The following is an 11,443-nucleotide window of genomic DNA, read 5'->3' on the forward strand; positions in this document are numbered from 1 at the left end:
TTATTTTGGGGACTAATGGGGGCGTATGGAAGCCTCTTTTCTACTAGTGTACGGATCTCCAAGATCTAATCATGTCAGGTTTCTTCGGGATCCTAATTGCCTGTCTCATCTTTTGTTTCGATAACCTAAATTAGCATATTGTAATGATTGATTTGGAGAAGGAAAACGATAGAGAGGGGAAAGACAAGTAGTCAGGGCCGGCTGTAGGCCATGGCAAAAGGTGCGGCAGCCTAGGCCCATCTTAAATAAGGGTCTAGTATATATACATACTTAAATTAATTATAGAAAATGTGTTTTGTACACCATATATTCAAAACTGTTATGGGGTATTCCCCCCCCCCCCCCCCCCCCCCCACCCCCACCCACACACACACACGTTATATTTATCCGATAGTCATTTATGGTTAAGTATATGTATCTCATAATTATCATTTGTCCGCGACCGACGTCCCCCGATCCGTCAGCGACACTGCCCAGCGGTCGAGGAGACATGCGGGGAGGCGTCTTCGGGGAAGAATAGGCGGCTCACGGGAGGCCGGCGGCGAGGGCCCAACAACGAGCCCATCCATGGCTCGAGGACTGGCTTGTGAAGGCGGCGGCTCTCAGCCCCTTGCACGCCTCCCCGGTAGCGGTACAACGCCGTGGTTGGTCCCAAGGGGGTTGGTCCCAAGGGGAGGGCCATCTGCAGTGAGGCACGGTGACGCGAAGGACCTCACGTTACCTCGCACGCAACCTACCAGCAGACCGACGAGTGGGCCCAACGCTTCAGAAGAGCAAGAGACACAGTTGGGTAAGCGCCAGTAGCGGTGACAGTTGGCGCGCAAGAATTCACAGGTCCGCCCGCGGGAATGGACCAACCCCACCTCGCCCACGATCGCTCAGTTAACCCTCTTTTTTTTACCACAACCCATGCGACACACACACTGCAAAACTGGGCCTGCCAGGAAAAGAACCCCACCTGTCATCGGTTATAGCACCAAATAGCAACGTTGGAAGGAACGAGCGGCTAGATGTTTTGGAGGACTGTGAAAAATCGCCAGCGAGGTAAAACGTTCGAGCCAGATTCATCTCGCGGCGCAGATGCAGCAGATATGCAGGGTAGTACAAGATGTAATTTCGATGTTCGATGTAATTTCGTTATCATTGTTATGCAGGTATACTCAGCAGGTAGTACAAGATGCAGAGCCAGATTCATCTCGCATCGACATTGTTAATATGTTCGATGTAATTTCGTTATTATTACTGCTGAAATTACAGTACAAGATTAAAGCATGGTGCTCAACATTAATCCAATCCCTGCTGTCCGGGGTTGTATGGTGTACTAGCTTCGACTAATCATTCCATCTGCCGCGGCATGGTGCTCCATCATATAACGTTGTTGGCATGCCTCTAATTCTGCTTACACAAGAGTGAATAATATGCGTCGGAACTCGATCCGCCTCTCATTATACAAAATGTGATTTGCAGACCATATATTCAAAATCAGTTTTGCTAGAACTCATCTAGATGAGATATAGTTTGGTCTCATTCATCTTTTATAGCCATTGGATGTGATGCTATAAGATGTGTATGTGCTGACGTGGGTTGTATCTGTTTTTGTTTTCAAGATGAATGAGACCAAATTATATCTCATCTAAATGAGTTCTAGGCACTCCCATTCAAAATTGCTCTGCTCGTGACGCGGCGGCGCACCGCACCGGCCCGCTCGCTGTTTTCTCTCTCTCGTTGGGGCACGGGAGAATTCCTGTCGGTGCTGCGGGCCACGTGAGGAGTCAAACGCCGGCAGCGCCAGCGCGTGTCATGTCAGTGGGAAAAGGCCACCGCCACACCGCCACAGCGCGGCGTCCCACCCGCACGGTCGGTCACCGTCACCGGCCCCTCCCGGAGCTTTCCCCGTAATCCCATCCCCATCCCGTCCCCCACGCGCTCCCCGCCACCCCCACTTCCACTTCCACCAACCTACCTCCTCTTCTTCTACCTCTCTCTCTCCACGGAGTACATCCAGCCAGCCAGCCTCGCTCTCTCTCTCCTCCTTCGAGCGCCGACAGATCCCTGCCAGCCTGACGCTGCGAGCGCGTGCCCGGGATGGCGTCGACGACGGCGTACGCGCGGCCGTCCAAGCTGCCGGGCGCGGGCCCGGGGGAGCGGAGGCCGGCGCCGCCGCGGCTCATCAGGGCCTTCCTCGCCTCCGGCGCCAAGATCGAGCCCCGGAAGCTCGCCGCCGGCCTGCTCGCCGGCTGCTGCCTCGCGCTCCTCACCTACGTCTCCCTCGCCAAGCTCTACGCCGTCTACTCCCCCGTCTTCGGTGCGCGCCCTCCGTCCCGATCCACTAATTACTCAGCTCTACTGGTACTGTACCACATTCGATTCGATCTAACAATTACTGCTCTGCTGCTGATTCCGCCGCCAGCCACCACCTCGGCCCTGCTCCAGAACGCCCCGCCGTCGTCCTCCTCGGCGCCGGGGGCGGTGGCCGCCCCGCGTCCGCCCGAAGATCCCGCATTTACTGGCGGCAACAACGGCGGCGCCGTGGACCGCGTCGATCTGACGGAGAAGGGCCCGGGGACGGCGGGCTCTCGAGAGCCCGGGGTGCCGGAGGCGGTCTCAAGGAAGGAACACGCCGAGAAGGCGCCGGCGCCGGCCAACACCTCGGCGCCAATGCCATGTAAGGGAATCTCTTCTTGAGCCCTCTTTTTTCTTTTTCTTGGCACCTTAATTAACAAATGGAAGGAAAACAGAGCAAAATTATCACTCCCAGGCAGGCAGGCAGGCAGGCAGCCTCTTTCAGAGATCAATGCTCTGTGCTCTGCAATCTGGGCAAAAATTGGTTGCTCCCACCACTATTCCCACTTCAATTAGTAATTTTTTTCCCCGGATTAGTAGTTTTGTTAGAAATGTGCTAGATCTTTGTATAGAAAAAGAAAATGTGCTACATCTTTTTATCCATTCAATGCTCTGTACTCCGCAATCTTGGCAAAAATTGGTTGCCCCCACCATAATGCCCACTTCAGTTAATTTTTTCTCCAGATTAGTAGTAGTTTTTAGAAATGTGCTAGATCTTCTTATAAAAAAAGAAAATGTGCTAGATCTCTGTGTAGATAAAGAAATGTGCTTGCTAGATCTGCTGCGTTCTAATGCGACTCTTGATGGTGGATTCAGCTCAGGGAGAAAGGAAGAGCAACAGCAGCAGCAATGTCGCCGCCGGTCCGATGAGCTGCGACGAAAATGGCGTGGACGAGGGGTTCCCCTACGCGCGGCCGGCGGTCTGCGAGCTGTCCGGCGACATCCGTGTCAGCCCCAGCCAGAAGACCATGTACCTCGTCAACCCGTCCGGCGGCGGCGGCTTCGACGAGAAGGGCGAGAAGCGGCTACGGCCGTACGCCCGGAACGACGACTTCCTCCTGCCTGCCGTGGTGGAGGTGACTGTCAAGTCTGTCTCCTCCCCTGAGGCTGCCCCACAGTGCACGAGGCAGCATCGCGTCCCCGCGGTCGTGTTCTCCGTCGCAGGGTACACGGACAACTTCTTCCACGACAACACAGACGCGCTGATCCCGTTGTTCCTGACCACGGCGCACCTGAAAGGCGAGGTGCAGCTGCTGATCACCAACTACAAGCCGTGGTGGGTGCAAAAGTACACGCCGCTGCTGCGCAAGCTCTCCAACTACGACGTGATCAACTTCGACGCCGACGCCGACGTGCACTGCTTCCCGCGGGGGTACCTCGGCCTGTACCGCGACCGCGACCTCATCATCACCCCTCACCCAACCCGCAACCCGCGCAACTACACCATGGTGGACTACACGCGCTTCCTCCGAGCCGCGTACGGGCTCCGCCGCGACCAGCCGGCGGTGCTCGGGGCGGAGCCCGGAATGCAGCCCCGGATGCTGATCATCTCGCGCGCCGGCACGCGCAAGCTGCTGAACCAGGACGAGGTGGCCGCCGCCGCGTCGGAGCTCGGGTTCAACGTGACCGTGGCCGAGGCCGGCGACGACGTGCCGGCGTTCGCGGCCCTGGTGAACTCCGCCGACGTGCTTCTGGCCGTGCACGGTGCCGGGCTGACCAACCAGATCTTCCTGCCGACCAACGGGGTGGTGCTGCAGATCGTGCCGTGGGGGAACATGGACTGGATGGCGACCAACTTCTACGGGCAGCCGGCGCGGGACATGCAGCTCCGGTACGTGGAGTACTACATCGACGAGGAGGAGACGAGCCTCAAGGACAAGTACCCCAAGGATCACGTGGTGTTCAAGGACCCCAAGGCCCTCCACAAGCAGGGGTGGCAGGCGCTCGCCGACACCATCATGAAGCAGGACGTCAAGGTGAACATGACCAGGTTCCAGCCCTTCTTGCTCCAGGCCATGGACGAGCTACAGGAGTAGCAGCATCGTCTCCCCAGCCAGCCCAGGTAAACTCACATCACAGCCACCAAAAACTGTACAACAAGCAAGCACAACAAGGAGAAATGCAGACTAATGTGATTCTAGGACTAGTTGCTACTACTGCTGCTGCCGGAAAGGGTGATGATTTGAATCTGATCAAAAGAGGAGGCTTCAATGTATATGGTTGTTTCTGTCATGTTGAGGATTCAAGGAACCTGCCCTAGTGGATCGTCTTGTTGTACAATTTGTCCTTGCTACTGTAAATGGAAGGATCATCTATGCTTTCTCCAACACCCGGGAAAAAGCCACTACTTTGTTGCTAATGTCCTTGTCTCTATGAAAGAGTAGGAGCATCGTGTTTGGGATGCGCGTAGTCAATTTTGAGAATCACTCTTGTGTCGAAGGTGGAGAAGTTCGGCTGAAATTTGCACAGTGGAAGGAAAGAACCAGTGGGATTGGTGAAATCTGCACGCTGGAACCAAGTGCGAATGTGGCGAGAATGTTGATGGTTGCTGTTAGCCTGGACTGCTGCGCCTTTTGTTTATCCTCTATGGTTATTTTCATGTGCGGCTTAACCTTATCTCAGTATCGAACAATTGTTGCTGTTGTTCAACTTTGTGGCTGTTTAATATGAGTACCTTCGCAAAAGGCTTGATGGCTTGTTATACATGTGGTTTCTATGCACATGTGTTCTATCACATTCCATTACATGTTGTTAAAAGGGATGAGAAAAGTGACCACTATTTTCACTAGGAAAACTGGAAAGATCTGTATCCAGTGTTGTCTATATCTAGTGTTGTCTATGTTATTAAATACCTAAATTTGATGAAATTGCACCTTTCTGAATCTACAATTTCGCATTAACCACATTGCGATTTCTTATGGTTACATCAGGTTTCAGTAATCTTGTGCGTTCGTAATATAATCTGTTCCTTTCTATGTATTTTTCTTGGGTGATGCATGTTACTAGCAGTCATATCTTTTCATATAACAACATCAGTAAATTGCAGTGGTTGCATAATTTATTCATGCAACCCCAGCAGCAAATAGTGTGCAAATTGCAAATATTCTTAGTCATGCCAATAGCAGGTCATTTGTTCTGTTGTTTTTGCTACTGGTGTTAGTGTTTTTTTTCTGCTGGTTATCTTGCTTGCCAGGTACAATTTGCACCCACAGTAATAACTTTTATGCACATGAATCATGCAAATCTAGCTAGGGCACTATGCAATTCTTTTTGCAAGTTTTTGTTTTCAGGATTTTCCTTTTCTCCGTGACGTGTTTCCCAAGAGATCTTTCCTTCTGATGATTGGTAGTCACTAAAGCATAGGTGTCAAATGTTTGCCACAAATGCTTCTCTTGAGAAAAGAAAACCACTGAAACTTTGATGCATATGCTCAAAAGAGAACCGTTCTCTGACGATCCTTCTCAAAGTTCTGGAGTGACATGTTCCGTTTCAGAGGTACTTTATGATTAAGGAGAATAACATACCCCTTCGTCCCATAATATAAGAGAGTTTTTGACATTATACTAGTGTCAAAAACGCTGAGACGGAGGAAGTAATATTTTGATGGTTGCACTTTGTATGCTCAGGGAGATGTGTTCAGATAAATATTAAACTGTTCTTTTGTGGTGGCATGAAAAGAGGAATGTTAACTCACGAACTAAAAAATGACGCGGCAAAGCGCATGTCACAGCCTAGTAAAAGATTACAATAAGCTAGAAAGGTGATTCCCCATCAATTGCCTTGTACATCTTGTCGCTCTTGAGTTCGTAGGGAACCCTAGACTGTTGGAGTCGTCTGAAAGATTTAATCCGAAAGTTTGTGAAAGTTCAGAAGCCATCTCAATGCTTGATTCTTAGTGATTGAACTAGGGTTTGGTTTGACGAGGCTCGGCGAGAAGAAGGCGAGACATGTGGTGTCGTCGGTGTACCTAGTGGCCCCTTCCCCTGAAGGCTCAAACTTCGGGACATATCATTGCGTCCTTTGGGTATTTCGTTCCCAACCTGATTACTTTCTTGTGCTTTTGTCTTGTTTATCTTGTCGCGAGTGTTGCCATGTCATATAAGTTAGTTCATCTTAGTTGAATCTCCAGAGAATATATAATTCCACGCTCTCCAAAATCAAGTAAAAAAAAAATCAAAAATCATATATTTTCCCATGTCTAGCTAACATCTTAGCTTGATAAAAAGGCTCCCGAAGGAGACGATGTTGTCGGCCGATAATGCCCATGGAACCACAATGGCAGACAACACAAGGAACCAACCCATCGTCCAGAAAAAGTGAAGCAAAAACTCCCAAACTCCTCGGCAACATTGCGCTAAACACTCCCCAAAGGCAAGATTGGAGCCAGCCGATTTCTATTTGAGGCAACCTTGCCATCGGTCGTCGGAACGGCTTCACCGCGACATCAAAATCTAACAAAAAGATCTCGCTATGCAACATAGGGGAGATGCGAATCCCCTCACCTTAGCTTCGCGGCACCGGAGCGAGGTTCGAAGGCAAGGCCAGGGACGGTTGATGTGGTGGCGTGTAGGGTTTCTTTCTACGGCTAGCGGCGGACTCACCTCTTCTATTCGTGGTAGTAGTATTTTTTTTTTGAGTAATAGTTTTTTTTTGAGTGGTAGTAGGTAGGTTGTGTCGAACGTCCAATAGCCAGGCCCATCTGCAGAGAATTTGCACACCCAACACCCGCTGGCCCAGCCCATACCCAGCCCACCCTTCTTCCTCTCACACACACCGCAGCGCCGTCGCTCCACCCCTCCGCCGCCGTCGTCTCGCCGTCACCTCCTCCTCCCCCCTGCTCTCCTCGGGCTCGGACCAGAGCGCGCTAGGGCCCAGTCGGCAGGGAAGCAGCGGCCTTCCCATCCCTTCTTCCCCTCCGGAGAGAGTGTCGCCGGCGAGGCGGCCACCTCACCGCCGCCACCAGTAGACCACGACCCCGAGGCCGGCCACGGCGACTAGTTCCAGTAGCGGGTAAACCTCGGGTCGGGTCGACGTCAAGCATCTCAGGTACCGCGCTACATCCCATCCCATCCCACGGGAAGAATAAATTTCTCCCCTTTTTTACTACTTCTTCGCTACTAGGCTGTACTGCTCGCAATACGCATCGTCCTCTGCTCTCCGCTGAATTGATCAAGAAAGCAACGCGATTCAGCTCATGTACACCTCTCCACGGACAAAGAGAACTGGCAGACGCACTGAACGGATTTCACCCTGTGTGTGAAAGTATTGTTGCTTTTCCATTGCTAATTCAGGAGAAACACATGAGGCCATTGCCACTTCAGTGACTCTTATTATCAGTATACGCTGTGTTTGATCGCTAGGCGTGGAGCTCTGTTGCGCGTGCAGTTGTAATAATATCAAGCAAGGCAATACTGGTGACTTGATTTTTGTTGGTGATGGATTGTGGTACCTCTAGCAAGAGACGAGTGGAAGCCCCGGGAGAGGGGGAGAGCAGCGGCAAGAGGCAGAGTGTCACCATGGGGATGGACGCCCTCGACTGCCCCGTCTGCTTTCATCCCCTCAGACCTCCGATATACCAGGTACATGTGCATATATTTACTTGACACTAGTAGAGCCTAAAGCTCAGATAAAATTAAGAAGAAAAATTGCTTATGTATAGTTGGATGTACTCTCAGACCTCCCATGAGTAATGCTTTACTTGCTAAGAAAGGTTTCTTTTGACAGCATGGAATGGAGTAGCTATGGTCTCTGTTTTTTTAATAGAATAATGACACCGATATTTGGGTTGAGACCAAAAGTGCTAGCAACAATCTACACTATTTTCTAGTCTACAGCTGTTCCCTAGTAGGATATTCATCAGGGCACACCCCGCACACACAACACAATGTTACTTGCTAAAAAACAGTTTATTGAGACAACATGGATCAGAGTAGCTACGGTCGCTGAAATTTTTGTTTTCGTAGAGAATTAGGACGCTAATATTTTGGTTGAGACCAAAACTTCTAGCAACAATCTACACCATTTTCTAGTTTACAGCTGTTCCCTAGTAGGATATACTCCCTCCGTAAACTAACATAAGATAGTTTAGATAACTACTTTAGTGATCTAAACGCTCTTATTTTAGTTTACAGAGGGAGTATTAATCAGGGGCTCACACACAATGCTGCTTGCTAAAAAAACAATTTATTTAGACAACATTGATCGGAGTAGCTATGGCCGCTGAAATTTCGTTTTCATAGAGAATATATTAGGACACTTAACATTTTGATCTGAGACTGAAACTGTTAGCAACTATGTACACTATTTTCTAGTCCACAGCTGTCCCCTCTTTACTAATATGGGAGGGGCAGATGCTGCATACCTCTTTACTAGCATTATGTTTGGTCTGCCCCCCTTTGGAGTTGTATGTCGGTTACAGATTTACAGACCAGCATGTTGCATATACCAAAACTAACCCCTACATGAATGGTTGCACAATTTTGTGTGGTGCTAACTTCTTATGTTGCTGTGTAGTGCGTCAACTTTAATTTATGTTAAAAGTTATTCTCACGTGACGACCCTGCTGATCCTTCCTGTTCCAGTGTTCCGTGGGGCATTTCATATGCTCTTCTTGCCGTCCCAAGCTCGTGCGCAACAATTGTCACTTATGCTCTGCTGAAACTACCTTCAAGCGCTGTTTAGGGATGGAGCGTCTCATGGAATCAGTCATGATCCCTTGCTCCAATGCAAAATATGGATGCGCAGAGAAGCTCACCTACTACCAGAAAGAAGAGCACGAGAAGGCATGCCCGAGCGCCCCATGTTTCTGCCCGGCGTCCGGCTGCAGCTTTGCAGGGCCAACAGACGCCCTCCTTGAACATTCCGCCTCCCAGCACAAGTGGCCGTGTACAACCATCAAATACTCTGAAGATGTTAAGTTCACCCTAGAACCAGGTCTACATTTTCTTCGTATCAAAGACAGGGAAATTTTCCTGCTCAACGTGGCACTAGAGCCATTCGGGCATGCCATCTCTGTCGTCTGCATCCAACCTAAAGCTACAAACTCCAAGTTCAAGTGTAGGATGTCCTATGGTTCCTTTTTGACCGACTATTATCAGATATCAGTTTACAAGATACGAAGCTCATCATTGTCTGATGGGCTACCGAAGGGATACAACTTAATTCTTCCCAAGGATGAGATAGCTGATGATGGAAAGGGTAACTTGCTTACGTTCTCCATCGATGATCCTAATCCTAAAGTAAAGGTGCATGAGCCCATATGTCTGAAACCAGTACGCGGTGTATGATTGAAGTGGCAAGGTTCAGCGTGGACCTTCGTGGCCTTCACTGTCTGCGTTTCACGACTTGTATATGCTAAGAGGCTTTATGATCCCAGACTCTGCTTCGTGCCTTCGTAGTTGTTTCAATGAAGTGCACTCTGTTTTGGTGTTCCAGTTCATGTAAGGAATGTTTTCCTGATTTGGGAGGCGTCTGATCAAATATTTGATGCTATGAAAATTGTGACACCGCCGTGCAATTGTGTCTGAAGTACTAAATGATCATTTGGTTCTGCTGACTGATGCAATCTTTGCTGTTTGCTGCTTTTAAGTCGTGTCATGGACCAAAACTGCTCAGGGAACATGCTGTTTCGAGTTGAAACAAGTGAAATGGGTTACGTTGATCATGTAAGTGTACCTAGCCATAGATTTCAAATGCTCTTTGTTGGATACGCTGTCATCTTTTTGTTTTGTTTTTTTTGCGGGGAATCTTTTTGGTTGTTGTTGAAAGATAAAACTTGTCAATTTTTTGAACCAAATTTCAGGTTAATTTCATAGGAACTAAAACACAAACACAATTTGGTTGGAATTTTTTTAACTAACTTCCTTACAGATTCTTTGCCTGAAATAGCAAAAAGGCTCAAATTAAGAAAAAAAAAATTAACATCCAAAATGGTGCCAGCTTTCTTCAGCACGTACTCCGAGGTCTAGTTAGCAGTCCCCTCTCACTTGAGAAATTTGGATATTTGACGCTGAACATCTGGCTTTGCAACATTGCCACTATTAAGACAGACTTCGCAAAATTACCACCCAGACCCAGCTGGTGAACACCTTGATTAACATGCCATTTGCCCTCTTTTACTGATGTCCTTGTTCTCTTTTTCCCCTTCCATTTACAGACACCGGAAAGGACCAAACTGCCTCTAAGGCTACCTGGTTATTTGTCGATTTCGACCAAGCCACACCTCCGCTCGACGTCGCTAAGAGCGCCATCTGCTGGTGCGGCACGCCCAGCTGCTGCCGCCTCTTCTTTACGCATCTCAGGAGGAGCTGCTGTCGGCCGGCAAGAGTTCCTCTGAACTACTGGCTGACGCACGGACGCAGCTATTTCTCTACACAGATTCATTTTTGGAGAGTGAAAGAGCATGTACATGTGCTCTTTTAGTAGAGAAATATAATTGTGTTGGATTCATGCCAATTAGTGAAATTGTTGTAGATATGTTTTTCCCATTCAGCCATAACACCACAAAAGAGCTTTCTACCGGTTTCACTACCTAGCGGCGAGGAACCAGCCGTCATTCGCCTTTTTGGCGACTTGCATTCAAAGAGTTTATGTTGGCTCAACCATCTTCTACCCATGAAAGATGGGGCTGAGATGAGGAGATTTTGGACTACCACCCTATAAGCCTCATACACACCACTGTGAAAATCATTGCCAAAGTGTGTTCCAGTCTGCTAGCTCCTTTCATGAACAACATCGCTTCCAATGCCCAAAGTGCATTCATAAAGAAGAGAACTATCCACGTTAACATCATGTACGTCAGAAACTTTGCCTGTTGCCTCCACGGAAATAAAAAGGTAACTTTGCTTTTCATGCTGGACATTTGCAAGGCTTTTGCTTGAATTAGATGGGACTACAAGCTTTGGACGATGCTCTCGTTCTCCAAGAAAAAAGCTTATTGCAGCGCAAGGCATCCGTCGGCGCTATTGGGGAAGGAGCGCGACGCCAACGGCCTCGCTGTCGATCAGGGACAAGATGCATGTGGCAACAATGGCATGGCCCCTCTTGTGTGGGGAGGAGGGGTGGAGGCAAAGAGGAGAGAGGGAATGGTGCTTGCGGGAGG

At 49.2% G+C, this 11,443-nt stretch overlaps 1 protein-coding gene and 1 non-coding gene across 5 annotated transcripts; both read left to right on the forward strand.

Moving 5' to 3' along the window:
* The first annotated feature begins 1,919 nt into the window (after window positions 1–1,919).
* On the forward strand, window positions 1,920–5,046 carry LOC109763383 (beta-1,2-xylosyltransferease XAX1). 2 transcript variants are annotated; one of them, XM_073509808.1, is made up of 4 exons: window positions 1,920–2,305; window positions 2,411–2,665; window positions 3,160–4,405; window positions 4,485–5,046. In XM_073509808.1, exons 1-3 carry the CDS (start codon window positions 2,086–2,088, stop codon window positions 4,377–4,379), a joined length of 1,695 nt encoding a protein of 564 aa, XP_073365909.1. In that variant the 5' UTR covers window positions 1,920–2,085; the 3' UTR covers window positions 4,380–4,405; window positions 4,485–5,046. The 2 variants fall into 2 exon arrangements, with proteins under 2 accessions (XP_073365909.1, XP_020177815.1); XM_020322226.4 differs by having other exon boundaries at window positions 3,160–5,046.
* Window positions 5,047–7,053: 2,007 nt separating this feature from the next.
* Window positions 7,054–11,016, forward strand: LOC109763384 (uncharacterized). Of its 3 annotated transcripts, none has more exons than XR_012204052.1 (3): window positions 7,072–7,389; window positions 7,465–7,922; window positions 8,925–9,898. It is a non-coding gene; the product is annotated as an uncharacterized protein (transcript). The 3 variants fall into 3 exon arrangements; XR_012204051.1 differs by adding an exon at window positions 10,499–11,016 and having other exon boundaries at window positions 7,078–7,922; window positions 8,925–10,007; XR_012204050.1 differs by having other exon boundaries at window positions 7,054–7,922.
* The last annotated feature ends 427 nt before the right edge of the window (window positions 11,017–11,443 follow it).

The sequence above is a fragment of the Aegilops tauschii genome, chromosome 3 (genome assembly GCF_002575655.3).
Source record: "Aegilops tauschii subsp. strangulata cultivar AL8/78 chromosome 3, Aet v6.0, whole genome shotgun sequence".
NCBI lineage: Eukaryota > Viridiplantae > Streptophyta > Magnoliopsida > Poales > Poaceae > Aegilops > Aegilops tauschii.